Source organism: Oncorhynchus nerka, linkage group LG24, assembly GCF_034236695.1.
Source record: "Oncorhynchus nerka isolate Pitt River linkage group LG24, Oner_Uvic_2.0, whole genome shotgun sequence".
In the NCBI taxonomy this organism is placed as follows: Eukaryota; Metazoa; Chordata; class Actinopteri; order Salmoniformes; family Salmonidae; genus Oncorhynchus; species Oncorhynchus nerka.
Window position 1 is genome coordinate 70,399,327 of NC_088419.1, and position 21,800 is coordinate 70,421,126.

At 44.2% G+C, this 21,800-nt stretch overlaps 1 protein-coding gene across 1 annotated transcript; it reads right to left on the reverse strand.

The window, feature by feature from the left end:
- Window positions 1-1,312: 1,312 nt before the first annotated feature.
- Window positions 1,313-21,245, reverse strand: LOC115108528 (ubiquitin carboxyl-terminal hydrolase 12-B-like). The gene is made up of 9 exons (XM_029632989.2): window positions 20,912-21,245; window positions 19,364-19,444; window positions 18,490-18,703; window positions 17,413-17,888; window positions 16,721-16,797; window positions 5,812-5,895; window positions 5,530-5,727; window positions 5,329-5,407; window positions 1,313-3,001 (listed from the first exon to the last, which is right to left on the reverse strand). Exons 1-9 carry the CDS (start codon window positions 20,945-20,947, stop codon window positions 2,900-2,902), a joined length of 1,347 nt encoding a protein of 448 aa, XP_029488849.2. The 5' UTR covers window positions 20,948-21,245; the 3' UTR covers window positions 1,313-2,899.
- Between the last annotated feature and the right edge of the window lie 555 nt (window positions 21,246-21,800).

Below are 21,800 nucleotides of genomic sequence, written 5' to 3' on the forward strand. Positions count from 1 at the left end.
ATGTATGTATGTATGTATGTATGTATATACAGGTACCAAGGAAAATATATAGATTAAGAAAAATAAATGCTTTTATTTGACTTTATCATTCATTTTAATTGTATTTTAATTTTTTCAAATGTATTATTATTTTTTGACTTTTTATTTTTTTAAAGCCTGTCACATCTGTGAATGTGGAATGTGTTTTGTTGGTTGATTGAAAAACAAGAACTTAATAAAACTTTAAATTGAAAAAAAAAAAGAAACACACACATAACAACCCAAGTCATCTCTATTTCACACTTAGCGAGATGTATTTGAGTCGGTATACTTCCAGTATCACAGTGATTTCGAGTGCCACAGGACAGTGAGCAGCATTGCTTCTTCATATACCTCTATATGGACCTTTGATATGGTTATAGTCTACAGTACATGGTCCTAACCGTATGGGATGGTAAACCAGCTGTCTCTATGATCCACTGGTGACCTTAACACTAAACACAACTTGTCAGTGTCTGCCAGGCACAGCTTCTGAGTAAAGAACATTGGTTCCAAGTCAAGTACCTAACAATGGGGGGGACAACTATGCAAAATAACAAGGTGTTACAAGAACACATGTAAAGACACCAATATTTCAACATAGGAAGAAGAATAAACAGGAACGTTCTGTCATCATGCCAACATTATGTTGACCACTGCCCCATAATGCACCTAGCAAAATAGTTCCACTTCCTTTGATCATCTCACAGATACACACTACCGACTGAGAGGAGACTAGCTGGTAGCAAAGCATACCAACATTTAATATCACATATATATTTTCTTCAAAGGGAAGTCGGCATCTTATCAGCTCACTTGACCTCCTATTGCACCAATCTCACTGTGAGAAACACTCCTTTTCATGATACCTGACAACAGGGTCCAGCTATCCATATACTTCAAAGTAAAGCTACTAAAGATGTTGTCAACCCCATAGAGCGCTGTATGTATATTACCTACACCAATGTTTCCCAACTCCGGTCCTCCAGTACCCCCAACAGTACATATTTTAATTGTAGCCCCGGACAAGCACACCTGATTCAACTTGTCAACTAATCATCAAGGCCTCAATGAGTTCAATTAGGAATATTTGTCCAGGGATACAACAAAAATGTGTACCATTGGGTGGTACTCGAGGACCGGAGTTGGGAAACACTGACCTACCAGACTCAGTGAGGGGGGAGATGTTACATACAAAACACGACAAGATTGAGTCTGGATGGGTCGAGCCCTGAGGCACAATCTCCTCCACCTACCAGCACTGTTATGCACTTGAGTGAGGACCCAAAAGCGGTTTAACAAAAACAGAGTCCTTTAATGTAAACACAGGGAAGACATAGATCCTCTTCAGATGTAGATAATGGCAAAATAGACAACCTGCAGAGAGGGCGACAAATGAAACAAAAAGTCCTTCTGATAATTACAAAGAGCCCCCTTCTTAGCAGCAGAGGAGAATAGCTGGGTTAGCGGCGACAGGCTGCAGGTCTCTCTGGGTAGGCGCGGGTCGTAGAGGAACAGAGGTACCTGATCTCACGTAGCATCAGATGAACTGGACACAACGTAGCATCAGATGAACTGGACACAGTACCAACGATAAGACAGTTAGCTGAGTACAGGATGCACTTGCCAGGCAGATTCCGACAGGACGGGACAAGGGTGAAGCAAACGAGACGATAGTTTGGTTCTGGCATGAGAAACTCAAACGAGAATCTGACAAAGAAAGAAGCAGGAACAGAGAGAGAAATAGAGACCTAATCAGAGGAAAAAAGGGAACAGGTGGGAAAAGGGTGAACGAGGTAGTTAGAGGAGATGGGGAACAGCTGGAGGAGGAGAGAAAGAGAAGGTAACCTAATACGACCAGCAGAGGGAGACAGAGTGAAGAGAAAGAACAGGAACAAGACATAATATGACAATACATGACAAGCACAGTCAACATTATAACATTCAAAATAAATAAGAGTTTACAAAACAGGGATTAGACAGAAACCAAACTAGTAGAGATGTAGTTTGTGTCAGTGAGTGACTATGTTCTAGAGTGGGGGCTGGATCACAACATGGTTATAACTTGGGAGAGGAGCATTAGGGCCTGGGCCAGTCTATGTTAGGGGACGGGAGCAGCAGACAGAGAGCTACATGCATCCTGGTCTTCTGTAGAACTACCATATCTCAGCATTACAATGAATAGGTTTGGATTGGTCACAACTCAAGTTGAATCTACACCAGCTCAACCAGTGAACACCGAAACATGCAGTTCAGCGACACTAGATGCATAGACCCTCTTTCAACTAGTTTATATCTCTCCCTAAAACTCCCATTCCATCCCAGCTCTAGCCATTCCCCAGGTAGAATACATCTATGCGCTGGACATTGTAAATATAAGGTCACGGGATAACCCTACTAAAAGTATTTATGAACTTATGACTGCGTGAAAATAGACAACTATTACAATCTTCTTTCCCATAGCAGTCTGTACCTGTACCAGTCCAGCCAGCTCTGTATGCCAGGCAGACCCAGGAAGAGTGACCTGTGGTCTGAGGTCTGTGTCTTCAGACCTCCAGACCTGCCCCAGGTGGAGACAAACGGGCATCACACACCAGCCCGTTGTAGCTTCTTTATGTTTCCTGCTCCTTGTTGTTGTGACTGTTTGTTTTTGTTGTTGTTGTTCTAAAGTGCTGTCCAGATGCTGAAGGACAAAAGGCAGTTTACACAGTCTTCCCAGCATGCTGAATGCAGGGAGGGAGAGCATGGGGTTATGGGAAATGAAGTCCAGGCATACCCAGGGAAGGCAGTGAGACAGGGAATGGCGTTGGCACATGACTCAGAGAGGGGTCAGGGTCAGAGTTCCAATCATTCTCTCTCTATGGCTGGGTGTTTATTCCAGTTACTCCCTGGACTGATAGAAGAGGATGTATCCAGACTCTGAGTTCTTGGAGATGTCTGATGTCAACCCATAGAACTCTTCGATGGCCTGGGCATCGATTTTCTGAGTAAACCAGAGAGTGAGACAACAAATGATGAAACATTCTGTATGAGCCATATAAACAGGTCTGATGGCCAACAAACATCGGTAATTGACAGTTAATTAACATAAACACATTTAGCATCTCCTGGCTTCCACACACAGCCTACAAGCCACTGATGCAGACCTTTGAAACATCTACATTTTAAAGTCTAATACATCCATGTAATATAGCCAACACCTTCACAATAAATCATTATTTATTTTAGATATGTCTAAAGAAACATGATATGAAGAAAATGTATTTTATTTCAGAAGAATAGAATAGCATATATTGTCCTTATGTTAGGCCCTGATCTGGCTATGCCGTATGGCTGTGGGCTACACTAGTTCATTTAGCAGACAAGATTTGCTTAGTACTTCGTGGCATTATTTTATAGTATGACGAATACAAATGAACCAAGCTGAATAAAATAGAAAGAATATTTTCTCCAAATGATTTGAGGGAGTGAGCACATGTGGCTATTCTGTGTTGAGCAGAAAACAAAGAAATTATTTGTTCTTAATTTAGAGTTATTAATGGAACATTAGTTGTTCTACAAACGTTGGGCTATATGTTTGGATTTTTAATACATTGTAAAGCTGCATGATGCAACTCTTTTGATGATTTGAAAAAGGCATGAGCTCTGGCATGAGCTCCGCTTTGTTTTTTTTGCGCAGGCTGTGTGTACACACTTCATCAGTCTCTCATATACAATTAGACAAGCACTTGATATTGCCTAAGATTTCCTGGCAGCATCCTCTGTGTGTGGCAGTAATGCCCCCTAAAAAAATCTGTGCCTTTTGCAGCCAGTGGCCATTGTGCCCTTGGGCTAAATATAATAATTATAATTCCCATCTCCCGGAGTGCTGCGTGCTCCGAAGCACCTCTCACTCACATGGCCCTTCCATCACGTGATCGGGTCTTTCTCACAGGCTACAAGTGAAGACAGACACATAGGGGACGCAACTGCGCGTATACTTATCCAATTCATATTGAAGATATTGGAAGAACTGTCCACATTTACTTTTCGTCAGCCAACAAGATGAGTTGGCCTAACGAACAGCAAAAGCACTAGCCTATGTCAATCTACTATCCTCCATAGGACAAAAGTATAACTATTTTATTCTGTGCGAGAAATAAATAATCCAAACATAGTCTGGGACAGTTGTGTGATGCAATAGATCCCAAATGAATATACCCACTAGCATAAAAAAAAAGTTTTTTTGCAATGAGGCTGACGTAACAGATGTGAACATTTAGCTTAAAATGTTGATACTTTATTATGCTATTTCTTCACATAATAAGCGCAGCAATGCGCACCTGGCAGTAGGCTATAAGTGCGAACCTTCCATGAGAGGGAAAACACCATTATCAAAATTGACCGCAAATGTAATTATGCATGTAATGCGTTTATTATAAAGGTGCATTTTCATGGTGAAAATTATCTTCCCCAAACTTGAAACGCTGCTTTTGTTAGGCTCTACACCCCTTGTAAACTGGATTAATGTGCTTAATTTTAATAAGTTATTTGGCCATTTTAGTTGTGATACCAACCATATCAAAACATATAGGCCTATGGGTTAGTCTACATGAGGTGTGCGACAATGATACGAAAAAGTCACACAAAAAAAGGCATTGTTTCTTGTCTTACGCTGGACATCATTCACAAGTAATAATATAAATTCACAAGTGATAGGCTAATATTGTCATTCATCAGACTATTCTTAATTTAATTTTGTCTTCACATATACTAAATAATATATGTGTGAAATTTGTTTTGAGTTAGGGGAAGGAAAAAATAAATGTTGTATATGCACTTAAAAAGCGAATGGAGGACGCTTTTCCCGTGGTTAATTTTCATGCCAGCCAAGTAGGCTAGACTCCTGCTGTAAAGATAAGCAATGTGCTTAATAATAAAAAATAAAAAATAATAAATATAGTAGGCCTAGCCTACAGAAAGCTGATGGGGTCCTCCTCTTTTTAATAGAGGCCATCGCTCTCGTTTTCTCACGCAATTGCATAACCTATAGAAATGTTGAGCAACATGAACTCATGGGCTCTCATAAAGTGTTTGATTAGATTTTCAACTACATTTACATTGATGTCAGAGTGATTAGAGGGACAATAAAGTGCTGAGTACCAGGCAGTTAGCAAGTTTGGTAGGCTACTAATGACCATCAGCAGCAGCATCAGAGCTTGGAGAAGCCTAATTAACGTGACTAAACGGTCACGTGGAATTTGACTGCCTTCATGACTGCCGGTGTGGCGGTAATACAGTCACCATAACAACCCTAACTGAGACACACACCTCCACGATGCCATAATCAAACAGCAGCCAGAAGCCATGACTCTTCACTATGGTGATGTAGTGTCCTCTGTTGGGTCCACTGAGGAAGAAAGGGGAAGCACTGATATGAGAATAATATGGTGTCTATAGGTACAGTACATTTCAGTTTGGATACAATGTCTTGTGTGTGTGTGTGTGTGTGTGTGCATGGGTGTGTCCTACCTGCCACAGTGGATGACCACAGCGACCAGGTCGTACATGCGGTCGAGGTTGACAGAGTCTCCAGAGGTGTTGAAGAGGCGGAGCTCCAGAGGGAAGACAACACGATAGGACAGTTTGGTGTATCGATGCAGCTGCTCCATGTACTTAAATCGCTTCAGGTGCAGGGCCAGGATCATAGGCAGCTTCTTCACACACATCCTATAGGGACACACAAAGGAGTTATACACAGACTGACACACACATACAGACTGACAGACACACAGCTAAACAGTGTGTACAGACCTTTTCTGGGCCTCCTGCTTGCTGCAGCATGTCTCACAGTAGTATTTGTATTCACTGCACAAGGTCTCTGTGTTACTGAAGTCCCTAGGGACACACACAGAGGGGACTGCGTCAGTCAGGCTGATACACAGAGTAGAGGATGCTCTATCTACAGCAGGGTTGGCAAGTGTACAATAGTTCTAGTTGAGAAAGGTAACAGGTACACTTCAGAAAGTGTTCACACCACTTGACTTTTTCCACATACAGTGGGGCAAAAAAGTATTTGTTCAGCCACCAATTGTGCAAGTTCTCCCACTTAAAAAGATGAGAGGCCTGTAATTGTCCTCATAGGTACACTTCAACTATGACAGAAAAAATGAGGGAAAAAATCCAGAAAATCACATTGTAGGATTTTTTATGAATTTATTTGCAAATTATGGTGGAAAATAAGTATTTGGTCAATAACAAAAGTTTATCTCAATACTTTGTTATATACCCTTTGTTGGCAATGACAGAGGTCAAACGTTTTCTGTAAGTCTTCACAAGGTTTTCACACACTATTGCTGGTATAAAATTATAATTTTGTCCGTCATAGTTGAAGTGTACCTATGATGAAAGTTACAGGCCTCTCTCATCTTTTTAAGTGGGAGAACTTGCACAATTGGTGGCTGACTAAATACTTTTTTGCCCCACTGTATGTTGTGTTGCAGCCTGAATTTAAAATGGATTAAATAGAGATTTTTGTCACTGGCCTTCACACAATAGCCCATAATGTCAAAGTGAAATTATGTTTTTCACATTTTTTACAAATTAAAAAAGCTGAAATGAAAAGCTGAAATGTCTTGAGTCAATAAGTATTCAACACCTTTGTTATGGAAAGCCTAAATAAGTAGTACAGGAGTAAAAATGTGCCTAACAAGTCACTCAATAAGTTGCATGGACTCTGTGCAATAATAGTGTTTAACATGATTTTTGAATGACTACCTCATCTCTGTACCCCACACATTCAGATCCTTGTAAGGTCCCTCAGTGGAGCAGTGCATTTCAAACACAGACTCAACCACAAAGACCAGGGAGGTTGTCCAATGCCTCGCAAAGAAGGGCACCTATTGGTAGATGAGTCAAAATAAATAAAAGCAGAAATTGAATATCCCTTTCAGTATGGTGAAGTTATTACACTTTCGATGGTGTATCAATATATCCAGTCAGTACAACGATACAGGCGTCCTTCCTAACTCAGTTGCCAGAGAGGACGGAAACCGCTCAGGGATTTCACCATGAGGCCAATAGTGACTTTAAAACAGTTAAAGAGTTTAATGGCTGTGATAGGAGAAAACTGAGGATGGGTCAACAACATTGTTTGTTACTTCTAGGTTTGACTACTGCAATGCTCTACTTTCCGGCTACCCGGATAAGGCACTAAATAAACTTCAGTTAGTGCTAAATACGGCTGCTAGAATCCTGACTAGAACCAAAAAATCATTTTACTCCAGTGCTAGCCTCCCTACACTGGCTTCCTGTTAAGGGAAGGGCTGATTTCAAGGTTTTACTGCTAACCTACAAAGCATTGCATGGGCTTGCTCCTACCTATATCTCTCTGATTTGGTCCTGCCGAACATGCCTACACATACGCTACGGTCACAAGACGCAGGCCTCCTAATTGTCCCTAGAATTTCTAAGCAAACAGCTGGAGGCAGGGCTTTCTCCTATAGAGCTCCATTTTTATGAAATGGTCTGCCTACCCATGTGAGAGACGCAGACTCGGTCTTAACCTTTTAAGTCTTTACTGAAGACTCATCTCTTCAGTGGGTCATATGATTGAGTGTAGTCTGGCCCAGGAGTGTGAAGGTGAACGGAAAGGCTCTGGAGCAACGAACCGCCCTTGCTGTCTCTGCCTGGCCGGTTCCCCTCTTTCCACTGGGATTCTCTGCCTCTAACCCTATCACAGGGTCTGAGTCACTGGCTTACTGGTGCTCTTTCATGCCGTCCCTACATTTACGTCATTTAGCAGACGCTCTTATCCAGAGCGACTTACAAATTGGTGCATTCACCTTATGACATCCAGTGGAGCAGCCACTTTACAATAGTGCATCTAAATCTTTTAAGGGGGGGTGAGAAGGATTACTTTATCCTATCCTAGGTATTCCTTAAAGAGGTGGGGTTTCAGGTGTCTCCGGAAGGTGGTGATTGACTCCGCTGTCCTGGCGTCGTGAGGGAGTTTGTTCCACCATTGGGGGGCCAGAGCAGCGAACAGTTTTGACTGGGCTGAGCGGGAACTGTACTTCCTCAGTGGTAGGGAGGCGAGCAGGCCAGAGGTGGATGAACGCAGTGCCCTTGTTTGGGTGTAGGGCCTGATCAGAGCCTGGAGGTACTGAGGTGCCGTTCCCCTCACAGCTCCGTAGGCAAGCACCATGGTCTTGTAGCGGATGCGAGCTTCAACTGGAAGCCAGTGGAGAGAGCGGAGGAGCGGGGTGACGTGAGAGAACTTGGGAAGGTTGAACACCAGACGGGCTGCGGCGTTCTGGATGAGTTGTAGGGGTTTAATGGCACAGGCAGGGAGCCCAGCCAACAGTGAGTTGCAGTAATCCAGACGGGAGATGACAAGTGCCTGGATTAGGACCTGCGCCGCTTCCTGTGTGAGGCAGGGTCGTACTCTGCGGATGTTGTAGAGCATGAACCTACAGGAACGGGCCACCGCCTTGATGTTAGTTGAGAACGACAGGGTGTTGTCCAGGATCACGCCAAGGTTCTTAGCGCTCTGGGAGGAGGACACAGTGGAGTTGTCAACCGTGATGGCGAGATCATGGAACGGGCAGTCCTTCCCCGGGAGGAAGAGCAGCTCCGTCTTGCCGAGGTTCAGCTTGAGGTGGTGATCCGTCATCCACACTGATATGTCTGCCAGACATGCAGAGATGCGATTCGCCACCTGGTCATCAGAAGGGGGAAAGGAGAAGATTAATTGTGTGTCGTCTGCATAGCAATGATAGGAGAGACCATGTGAGGTTATGACAGAGCCAAGTGACTAGCGAGAATAGGAGAGGGCCTAGAACAGAGCCATGGGGGACACCAGTGGTGAGAGCACGTGGTGAGGAGACGGATTCTCGCCACGCCACCTGGTAGGAGCGACCTGTCAGGTAGGACGCAATCCAAGCGTGGGCCGCGCCGGAGATGCCCAACTCGGAGAGGGTGGAGAGGAGGATCTGATGGTTCACAGTATCGAAGGCAGCCGATAGGTCTAGAAGGATGAGAGCAGAGGAGAGAGAGTTAGCTTTAGCAGTGCGGAGCGCCTCCGTGATACAGAGAAGAGCAGTCTCAGTTGAATGACTAGTCTTGAAACCTGACTGATTTGGATCAAGAAGGTCATTCTGAGAGAGATAGCGGGAGAGCTGGCCAAGGACGGCACGTTCAAGGGTTTTGGAGAGAAAAGAAAGAAGGGATACTGGTCTGTAGTTGTTGACATCGGAGGGATCGAGTGTAGGTTTTTTCAGAAGGGGTGCAACTCTCGCTCTCTTGAAGACGGAAGGGACGTAGCCAGCGGTCAGGGATGAGTTGATGAGCGAGGTGAGGTAAGGGAGAAGGTCTCCGGAAATGGTCTGGAGAAGAGAGGAGGGGATAGGGTCAAGCGGGCAGGTTGTTGGGCGGCCGGCCGTCACAAGACGCGAGATTTCATCTGGAGAGAGAGGGGAGAAAGAGGTCAGAGCACAGGGTAGGGCAGTGTGAGCAGAACCAGCGGTGTCGTTTGACTTAGCAAACGAGGATCGGATGTCGTCGACCTTCTTTTCAAAATGGTTGACGAAGTCATCTGCAGAGAGGGAGGAGGGGGGGGGGGAGGGGGATTCAGGAGAGAGGAGAAGGTGGCAAAGAGCTTCCTAGGGTTAGAGGCAGATGCTTGGAATTTAGAGTGGTAGAAAGTGGCTTTAGCAGCAGCGACAGAAGAGGAAAATGTAGAGAGGAGGGAGTGAAAGGATGCCAGGTCCGCAGGGAGGCGAGTTTTCCTCCATTTCCGCTCGGCTGCCCGGAGCCCTGTTCTGTGAGCTCGCAATGAGTCGTCGAGCCACGGAGCGGGAGGGGAGGACCGAGCCGGCCTGGAGGATAGGGGACATAGAGAGTCAAAGGATGCAGAAAGGGAGGAGAGGAGGGTTGAGGAGGCAGAATCAGGAGATAGGTTGGAGAAGGTTTGAGCAGAGGGAAGAGATGATAGGATGGAAGAGGAGAGAGTAGCGGGGGAGAGAGAGCGAAGGTTGGGACGGCGCGATACCATCCGAGTAGGGGCAGTGTGGGAAGTGTTGGATGAGAGCGAGAGGGAAAAGGATACAAGGTAGTGGTCGGAGACTTGGAGGGGAGTTGCAATGAGGTTAGTGGAAGAACAGCATCTAGTAAAGATGAGGTCGAGCGTATTGCCTGCCTTGTGAGTAGGGGGGGAGGTGAGAGGGAGAGGTCAAAAGAGGAGAGGAGTGGAAAGAAGGAGGCAGAGAGGAATCAGTCAAAGGTAGACGTGGGGAGGTTAAAGTCGCCCAGAACTGTGAGAGGTGAGCCGTCCTCAGGAAAGGAGCTTATCAAGGCATCAAGCTCATTGATGAACTCTCCGAGGGAACCTGGAGGGCGATAAATGATAAGGATGTTAAGCTTGAAAGGGCTGGTAACTGTGACAGCATGGAATTCAAAGGAGGCGATAGACAGATGGGTAAGGGGAGAAAGAGAGAATGACCACTTGGGAGAGATGAGGATCCCGGTGCCACCACCCCGCTGACCAGAAGCTCTCGGGTGTGCGAGAACACGTGGGCGGACGAAGAGAGAGCAGTAGGAGTAGCAGTGTTATCTGTGGTGATCCATGTTTCCGTCAGTGCCAAGAAGTCGAGGACTGGAGGGAGGCATAGGCTGAGATGAACTCTGCCTTGTTGGCCGCAGATCGGCAGTTCCAGAGGCTACCGGAGACCTGGAACTCCACGTGGGTCGTGCGCGCTGGGACCACCAGATTAGGGTGGCCGCGGCCACGCGGTGTGGAGCGTTTGTATGGTCTGTGCAGAGAGGAGAGAACAGGGATAGACAGACACATAGTTGACAGGCTACAGAAGAGGCTACGCTAATGCAAAGGAGATTGGAATGAAAAGTGGACTACACGTCTCGAATGTTCAGAAAGTTGAGCTTACGTAGCAAGAATCTTATTGACTAAAATGTTTAAAAATGATACAGTACTGCTGAAGTAGGCTAGGTGGCAGTGGCTGCGTTGTTGACTTTGTAGGCTAGCTGGCAGTGGCTGCGTTGTTGATTACGTTACGTTGCGTTAAAAGAACGACAATAGCTGGCTAGGTAACCTAGAAAATCGCTCTAGACTACACAATTATCTTTGATACAGAGACGGCTATGTAGCTAGCTATGTAGCTAGCTACGATCAAACAAATCAAACCGTTGTACTGTAATGAAATGAAATGAAAATGTGATACTACCTGTGGAGCGAGGCGGAATGCGACCGGGTTGTTGAGTTCTAATCGGTAGACGTTGGCTAGCTGTTAGCTAGCTAGCAGTGTCTCCTACGTTAAGGACGACAAATAGCTGGCTGCGTTGTTGATTCAGGGGCTAGCTGCGTTAAAAGAACGACAATAGCTGGCTAGGTAACCTAGAAAATCGCTCTAGACTACACAATTATCTACACAATTATCTTTGATACAGAGACGGCTAAGTAGCTAGCTATGTAGACGGTGGGCGTTAGCTAGCTGGCTAGCTGCTGGGCAGATACGTTAGGACGACGAAATACGATAATTACGCAATTATCTTTGATACAAAGACGGCTATGTAGCTAGCTAAGAAGAAATTGCTAAGATTAGACAAATCAAACCATTGTACTATAATGAAATGTAATGAAAAGTTATACTACCTGCAGACCGAAGTGCAGACCGAAGTGCGGATGCGACTGCTCGCTCCAACCCGGAAGTCCCTAGGAGGGGTGCGTCACTTGAGTGGGTTGAGTCACTGATGTGATCTTCCTGTCTGGGTTGGCGCCCCCCCTTGCGTTGTGCCGTGGCGGAGATCTTTGTGGGCTATACTCGGCCTTGTCTCAGGATGGTAAGTTGGTGGTTGAAGAAATCCCTCTAGTGGTATGGGGGCTGTGCTTTGGCAAAGTGGGTGGGGTTATATCCTTCCTGTTTGGCCCTGTCTGGGGGTATCATCGGATGGGGCCACAGTGTCTCCTGACCCCTCCTGTCTCAGCCTCCAGTATTTATGCTGCAGTAGTTTACATGTCGGGGGGGGGCTAGGGTCAGTTTGTTATATCTGGAGTACTTCTCCTGTCTTATCCGGTGTCCTGTGTGAACTTAAGTATGCTCTCTCTAATTCTCTCTTTCTCGGAAGACCTAAGCCCTAGGACCATGCCTCAGGACTACCTGGCATGATGACTTTATGAACATTTGAACATCTTGGCCATGTTCTGTTATAATCTCCACCCGGCACCGCCAGAAGAGGACTATCCACCCCTCATAGCCTGGTTCCTCTATAGGTTTCTTCCTAGGTTTTGGCCTTTCTAGGGAGTTTTTCCTGGCCACCGTGCTTCTACACCTGCATTGCTTGCTGTTTGGGGTTTTAGGCTGGGTTTCTGTACAGCACTTTGAGATATCAGCTGATGTACGAAGGGCTATATAAATACATTTGATTTGATTGTAGTTACTCCATAATACTAACCTAAATGACAGAGTGAAAAGAAGGAAGCCTGTACAGAATACAAATACTCCAAAGCATGCATCCTGTTTGCAACACGGCACTAAAGTAATACTGCTAAAATTGTTGCAAAGCAATTCATTTTTTTTCCTGAATACAAAGTGTTATGTTTGGCAAATCAAATACAACACAATACTGAGGACCACTCTCCATATTTTCAAGCAAAGTGTTGGCTGCATCATATTATGGATATGCTTGTAATCGTTACAGACAGGCGAGTTTTTCAGGATAAAAATAAACTGAAAAAGCTAAGCACAGGCAAAATCCTTGAGGAAAACCTGGTTCAATCTGCTCACTGGGAGATGAATTCATCTTTCAGCAGAACAATAACCTAAAACACAAATCTAGACTGCACTTGCTTACCAAGAAGCCAGTGAATGTTCCTGAGTGGCCGAGTTACAGTTTTGACTTAAATTTGCTTGAAAATTTATGGCAAGACATGAAAAATGATTGTATAGCAATGATCAACACAACCAATTTCACAGAGCTTGAAGAATTTTGAAAATAATAATGGGCAAATATTGTACAATCCAGGTGTGCAAAGCTCTTAGAGACTTACCCAGAAAGACTCACAGCTGTAATCACAGCCAACGTTGATTCTAACATGTATTGACACACACAGGGGGTTGAATACTTATGTAATCAAGATAAACAGAGTGGACAAAACATTAGGAACACCTTCCTAATATTGAGTTGCACCACCTTTTGTTCTCAGAACAGCCTCAATTCGTCGGGGCATGGACTACCAGGTGGTGAAAGCGTTCCACAGGGATGCTGGCCCATGTCGACTCCAATGCTTCTCACAGTTGTGTCAAGTTGGCTGGATGTCCCTTGGGTGGTGGACCATTCTTGATACACACAGGAAACTGTTGAGCGTAAAATACTAAGCAGCAATGCCGTTCTTGACACATTCAAACCAGTGCGTCTGGGACCTACTACCATACCCCGTTCAAAGGCACTCAAATATTTTGCCATTCACCCTCTGACACATACACAATCCATGTCTTCTTCTTCTTATTATTATTATTCTGTGGATTTTTATGGCAGTTGGCAACCAACTTTAAGATGCATTACTGCCAACAACTGAACTGGAGTGTGGACCAGAGACAGTGAAGGTCTAAATCCTACCCAATATTCTTGTGTCCCTAAGGAAACTAAATAGATAATTAAATACTACATCCCCTGAAGATTTCCCCAGCAGTTCACTTAATCTTGGTTCTTCAACCCCATTACTCCTCAAATCTAATAACAATCGCTTATTTTACCTCCCATATTTCTGCCACTGAAATAGAACGTGTTCCACTGTCTCCATCTCCTCCTGACAATGATCACACCTCCCAGTCGGATGTTTCCCCACCACTTTCAATGTACTATTGAGCCTTGTGTGTCCCAGTCTCAGCCTTGTGACTACACTTTCTCCCTTCTCTCTCAGCCTGATGACCTCCCTGCCCCCACCTTTTCCTGAATCTTATACAGGTGTCTTCCTTTTGCTAGCAGCATACCACCCTGCATCCCACTGCTGGCTTGCTTCTGAAGCTAAGCAGGGTTGGTCCTGGATGGGAGATCAGCTGCTGCTGGAAGTGGTGTTAGGGGGCCAGTAGGAGGCACCCTTTCCTCTGGTCTAAAAAATAAATATCCCAATGCCCCAGGGCAGTGATTGGGGACATTGCCCTGTTTAGGGTGCCATCTTTCGGATGGGATGTTAAACGGGTGTCCTGACTTTATGTGGTCACTAAAGATCCCATGGAACTTGGTGATAACCCTGGTGTCCTTGCTAAATTCTCAATCTGGCCCTCATATGGTCACCTAACCATCCCCAGCTTACAATTGTCTTATTCACCCCCACCTCCTCTTCCCTGTAACTATTACCCAGGTCGTTGCTGTAAATGAGAATGTGTTCTCAGCTAAATTACCTGGTAAAATAAGGTTTACAAAAAAAAATCCCTAGTACAGTGTTCCTAAAATGTTCACTTACAACTGAATCTACTCCTTCCTCAACATCGTTTACCCTCTCAAGCAACCCTAGATCTATCACTGGCTGAGGGAGACACCAAGGTGGAATAGTAGGAAGAACCACAGAGGGGCTAAACTCCCTCCCAAACAACCCCATCTCTATCGCCATGCCATTGCCAATCCACCCAAAACTTGTATTCAGATTTAGTTCCCAGCACTCTAGGAGTACCTTTTTAGTAGGATGTGTAACCATGTGTCCTTTTAGATTTTAGATCCAATATGTCATGGTCAGCTGAAGTCGCATCTCTCCCAACTCTACGTGCATTCCTGCCACCCGGGAGGCTGTGAGTGCCCACAACATATTCTTAGGACTTGGGCCTGGACAATCCACGTTTCAATTGTCTCAAGGCTTAAAAATGATTCTTTAACTTCTTCGAGATAGGGGGCGCTCTTTTAATTTTTGGATAAAAAACGTTCCCGTTTTAAACAAGATATTTTGTCACGAAAAGATACTCGACTATGCATGTAATTGACAGCTTTGGAAAGAAAAAACTCTGACGTTTCCAAAACTGCAAAGATATTATCTGTGAGTGCCCCAGAACTAATGCTACAGGCGAAACCAAGATGAAGTTTCATACAGGAAATGCCCCAGATTCTGAAGGCGCTGTGTTCCAATGTCTCCTTATATGGCTGTGAATGCGCCAGGAATGAGCCTGCCCTTTCTCCAAGGTGTCTGCAGCATTGTGACGTATTTGTAGGCATATCATTGGAAGATTGACCATAAGAGACTACATTTACCAGGTGTCCGCCCGGTGTCCTGTGTCAAAATTATTGCGTAATCTCTAGGTCCATGCGCGTTCCATTTCTTCAGAGGAGAAAGTCAACTGCCACGAAGGATTTATCATCGATAGATATGTGAAAAACACCTTGAGGATTGATTCTAAACATCGTTTGCCATGTTTCTGTCGATATTATGGAGTTAATTTGGAAAAAAGTTCGCGTTTTAATGACTTAATTTTCGTTTTTTTTCTTACCCAAACGTGATGAAGAAAACGGAGCGATTTGTCAACACAGATAATCTTTTTGTAAAAACGGAACATTTGCTATCTAACTGAGAGTCTCCTCATTGAAAACATCTGAAGTTCTTCAAAGGTAAATTATTTTATTTGAATGCTTTTCTGGTTTTTGTGAAAATGTTGCATGCTGAATGCCAGGCATAATCCTATGCTAGGCTATCAATACTGTTACACAAATGCTTGTTTAGCTATGGTTCAAAAGCATATTTTGAAAATCTGAGATGACAGTGTTGTTAACAAAAGGCTAAGCTTGAGAGCAAATAGATTTATTTCATTTCATTTGCGATTTTCATGAATAGTTAACGTTGCGTTATGCTAATGAGCTTGCGGATAGATTTACACAATCCTGGATACAGGTTTTTTTCGTAGCTAAACGTGATGCAGAAAATGGAGCGATTTGTCCTAAACAAATAATCTTTCAGGAAAAACTGAACATTTGCTATCTAACTGAGAGTCTCCTCATTGAAAACATCCAAAGTTCTTCAAAGGTAAATTATTTTATTTGAATGCTTTTCCGGTTTTTGTGAAAATGTTGCCTGCTGAATGCTAACGCTAAATGCTACGCTAGCTATCAATAGCTATCAATACTGTTACACAAATGCTTGTTTTGCTATGGTTGAGAAGCATATTTTTGAAAATCTGAGATGACAGTGTTGTTAACAAAAGGCTAAGCTTGAGAGCTAGCATATTGATTTCATTTAATTTGCGATTTTCATGAATAGTTAACGTTGTCTTATGCTAATGAGCTTGCGGATAGATTTACACAATCCTGGATACAGGTTTTTTTCGTAGCTAAACGTGACGCAGAAAACGGAGCGATTTGTCCTAAACAAATACTCTTTCAGGAAAAACTGAACATTTGCTATCGCAAGAAGTTAACCTGTCTCCTCCCCTTCATCTACACTGATTGCAGTGGATTTAACAGGTGACATTAATAAGAGATCATTGCTTTAACCTGGTCATTCTGTCATGGACAAATCAGGTGTTCCTAATATTTTGTATACTCCCAGTGTGTATTAGTGTTTCATTTTTTATATATTTTTTTTACAAATGTTTGAATTTTTCTTCCATTGACATTTGAGTATTTTGTGAGATCGTTTACAAAAAATGACAATTAAATAAATGTTAATCTCACCTTGTAACACAACAAACGGGGTGTGAATACTTTCCTAAGGCACTGTAAATATTACCTGAGACAGTGTGTTATTGATGTATTCTGCTCTACGTCCACAGAAAGATCCAGAAAGTCCTCATCTTTGCTGCTGACCTGACACATACACAGAGACAGGGAGAGACAGACAGAGATGAGATGAATTGATGCTGCCCTGCTCCGATGCCAGCTCACACGCTGGTACACGAGATGAGAGAGCAGGTCTCTTTGATGTGTTGTGATAGGGTTGTAAGGATGTATCAGTGAGAAGCTGAGTGCCTGTAGCGTGATGAAGACGACTGTTAGGGGCCAATCTCTGCCTTCCTCCCTCCTGTCTTCTGCTCTGAGAGTGGCATAATGGGAGCCCGGTGACACAGCTTGGAGGATCTCTGTCAGAGCTCAGCTCACAATCTCCTCATCTCCTTCTTCATTACAGACAGAGCTAATCCCTCTGTGGGACGCAGGGAGTAAGGACAGAGACAACACTCACAGGGACTCACAGGAACAGATGGATTGGTAGGGTACTGACAAAGCATTACCAACACTGCTGAGGAAGGATCTTGGGAGTTGAGTAAAAAAGCAAGACACACATTTTTGTGGACTGTAAGGAAAATGAATCAATAAAGTATTCTTACATAAGTGTTTATGTCTCACATGACTTGGTGAAATTAGGACCACTATCAGAGAACATAAAACCCACTACCACAGAAACAATGGCCCTGATGGACTCACCGTCTCACAGTTGAGGCAGCGTGTCTCATTGGTCAACGTGCCCTGGAAGATGTCATGCACCCAGGTGGGCTCCATGGTCTTGTTCTCGAGCTCGGTCTCCGTGGTGATGGCCGTTCCGTTGTTCTTGAGGCGTCCGTTCTGCTTCTCCTGCTTCTTCTCCTCCAGCAGGATGTCTGCCATCGTGTTCAGCTTCTTCTCCTCCAGCAGGATGTCTGCCACCGTGTTCAGCTTCTTCTCCTCCAGCAGGATGTCTGCCACCATGTTTAGCTTCTTCTCCTCCAGCAGGATGTCTGCCACCGTGTTCAGCTTCTTCTCCTCCAGCAGGATGTCTGCCACCATGTTTAGCTTCTTCTCCTCCAGCAGGATGTCTGCCACCGTGTTCAGCTTCTTCTCCTCCAGCAGGATGTCTGCCACTGTGTTCAGCAGGTAGTTGAGGAACTCATGGGTGTCCTGCTGCATGTAGTTATCAAACAGGTCTATAGGGGGAGACACAGGACAGGGGCTGTTAGGGCAACACTTGGAGGGTCTGTGTGAAGAGGTGGTCAGTCAGTCGACAGTCGTGTTCAAGGTGAATCAAGGCACATTGATGCACATGGACACACATAAATCAGATACGTGTGTGAAAAGTGAAAGTGGAGAGAGAGAATGTGAAAGAGAGAAGGCAGCTGACCAGTCCCTAGTCCACACAGAGATGTTCATTGTTCATTCATAGAGAGTGCTTCCTGGAGTCAGACTACTGAGAACAATCTGCCTCTATTCCAGTTCCATGCTCTGAATGACCTTACCGCCACCACAACATGCACCTGCCCTTCACCCGACAGTGACAACCACCTGACAAAAACACTTCTACTGCCCCTCTAGCCCTTCCCTACCCTCAGCTCAAAACATACCTATCTGAGCTGAAAACTTGATTCAAGGCAACTGGTCTCAGCAGTCTTGACTTACTACCAACACCAATCATATGGCAGGTTTAAGCTATATAACATGTTAGCTATGATGGTATACCACCATAGTCCCCTCTCCCAGTCAGTCCAGGCAGACAGTGATTGTATTTAGGTTTGGTGTAGTCTGTCTCACCATTCTCCTTGCGCAGGCGTGAGATGAACTTCTTGGGCGGGATGACTCCCACTTTTTTCTTCTGGGTGGCGATGCTGTGGAAGAGGTCTGCCAGACACGTGAGCAGGTTCTCCTTCTTCTTCTGCTGGGCCTTGTAGGCCAGCACGTTCTCCCGGAAGGGCCGGCAGAAGTACAGGGCCTGAAGCACCGAGTTACAGTAACAAGTGTTCCCAAACTGAGGGTCCACCCAGAAAGAAAGAGGGGTGAGATTCTTATGAGTGTGTTTGAGGATCGGTAAACTTAAGATTGTAAACATGGAGGAAAGATGCAAGCAGCATGACCGTAACCTCCAACAATGACTGTGTATACACAAGGAGAGATGCTTTGTGTTCTTACTAGGGATGCAAAATTCCAGGAACTTTCAACAAATTCCATGGTTTTCCAGAAATCCTGGTTTGAGGATTCTGGATTTCCTGCTTATTCCCTTCCGATTCCGGGAATCCTCCAACCGGGATTTCAGGAAAACAGGGAAGTTAATTGAAAGTTCCATGAATTTTGCAAACCTAGTTCTTAGACCTAAAAATTAAATAAGAGCCAGATAGATTAATGAATATAAAGCAGCCACACTCTGCTTTGAGTATCAACAATCTCCATCTGAAGGGTTGGCAAACAAACTAGTTGGTAACAGAAGCTCCTCAAATATATTTTTTTGCTAACTGAAATAAAATAGCAGTGAAACAGACAAAACAACCTGCTTCTAATACAAAGCGTCAACACCAATCACCTGTCCAATGGGAAACATAACTCAGTAGTGACCTAGTGGACAGCTTGTTCTAAAAAGGATGCCAGTGTATATAATGATCATTCAGAAGGTGACCAAGTGAATGACACTCACGTTGACCAATCCAAAGTAGTGTTCATTGATTGGGAACTGCTCCGGACCAATGTCTTTCTCTAGAGCAGAGGCATTGGTGCCCTAAGGGAGACCAGAGAGAGAACACAAGCTCTAATATAGACTGTCAAACATCCTTATTATGCATGAAATAGGCTACACATCATCATCTGGAGTGTCCCACTCACACGTGTCTGTTCTATCTCCTGGAAGTCATCTTGGCAACTATATAGCAGGGAACTGACAAACTAAAACATCTTTATAGAGAGGTCACATGCTGCACATGTCTATGTTTCACATAATAGCCTAACCTTTGCTTCAGATAAATGCCTAGATTATTTCTGACATTGACTGGCAGTCGACTCCAGCCTTTTATGGCTTTCATAAAGCTCGCAGTTTCCCATCACAAACACTGATTATTCATACTACTGGAAGTCAGAGATCCTTTGGTTTCATCGTCTGAGAAACTCAGTACCAACCTCTTAACTTGGGGGGGGGGGGGTAAGTAGACCTATTACAATGTAAAGATTCAAGAGCATTTAACATTCTCAGAGTGGAGAGACGGGCCACTTATCTCCTGACAGAGCCCATTGACTAACCAGAGCTCAGAGAGGTTCCAGATGAAGCTGTGGCTTTGTTGAGAGACTTCTGCTAAAGTTGCTTTAGTCTCGAAATCACGGTCATTCTCTCTCAGTCAAAGCAGAACAGAATACTTTGCTTTGTTGTCTCTGATATTCATTTTGACTGAGTTCTCAAGCTTCACTTTCTCATACCTGTTTGCACACACACACACACACACACACACACACACACACACACACACACAGTTGAGCATGTGCTCATATCCCCAAAGATACATTAAGTGTTTTATCAAACTAGACAACATACACTTGCTTGTCTTACTGTTCAACCAAAGCATACAAACATTAGTACAAAGGAGAAAAACCACAAAGACCAGATGATAACAATATAGGTCCCTTCATCACTAATCAAATGCTCTGTATCACAATAACACTCCTGACCTTTAAAACTTGACACATTCCTCAAGTTTTTAATCTTTATCAACTGCCAGATTCAATAAACACATTCCATTTTGTGGTGGTGATGTTAGTAAAAAAGTTAACACTTTACATTATTGTCCTTATTAATGTGCATTCATGCACAGTGTAACAACTAGGAGTATTATAATTACTTGTTACATTGTACTTAGGCCTAATTACACATTACGGGCACACGAATGTAAAGTGTGACATAGGGACCTTCTAGATCACGTGTCAAACTCATTCCAGGGAGGGCAGATTGTCTGGGGTTTTTGCTCCACCCTTGTACTTGATTGACGATTCATTCAAGATAGAGCTACATGTGAGATGCTGAAATGTTGGACCCTTCCGCACCCTTTGCATCCCGGTCAAGTAAGGACCGGTGGATTGATTGCTACAGCCGATCAGCTCGAGCCCCCAGGAGCAATTCGACCACGACCCTCTCTCATCGTCATTACACAAGGTTCCCAACTGTGACTGCAGCAGGCAATATAGCGCTTTGGCTCCTTACCATATTACAAATGGAGGCGATATTTCTGACAGTCATTTAGTTTACAGGTTCCCCCTCACCGTCATATTTATTAAATAAAAATGTTTCAATGCAGGACGATACTGAGAAAAGATTAAGTTAATTCGCAGCCGCAGCTAGAGGCCAGACTTCAACCCCACTCCCCAGGCGTAAAAAACAGACTACTTCGTATAACTGATCTAAAATAATAGATGAGTGAGTAGTAAACACACGAAGTTGCGTCAGGTTGAAAACAACGGATTACAAACACTGGGCTATAATATGAACGATTACAACAAGCAGCTACGTAACGCAATGTACAACCCGCCCATCACAAATAAACTACTACCGCATTGCAGGCGATTGGAGCCCTCTGCTGTTTGATTGGCATAACAGACAGACTAATCGGATTGGGTTTAGCATGAAGCAATGGATTTTGGGAGTTGTAGTGGACAGTTAGCACTAGTTGACAGTCGAGAACTAGTGGACAGGCACTGCTTCATCATTTACTTGCACCAAATATTCACGTCACATTTTACACCAACGTTTGGACGGACATATGATGAAACTTAAGACTGATGTTGTTCGCGTTATACTGGTTTGAAGCTTAGTTTACAGACATATTTGCCATACATTTTGCATGTGTCTTTGAGAAACTATAGGAGACCCATAATTTTCCAGCAGTGTTGCCATGTTCGCGGTTTTCTGACACATTGTGTCACTTTGAAAACGATGTCCCGGGTAAAAAGCTATCGGTCACCCGTAGCGGGTATTTAGGTTATTTCTAAGTTGCACCGCAGCCGCCATGGCGTTTCTCTTAAAAAATAAACATTTATAACTGTGACGTGGTGCTAACTGTGAGGCAGGCTGTTGTAGACTCCTATGGTGGGTA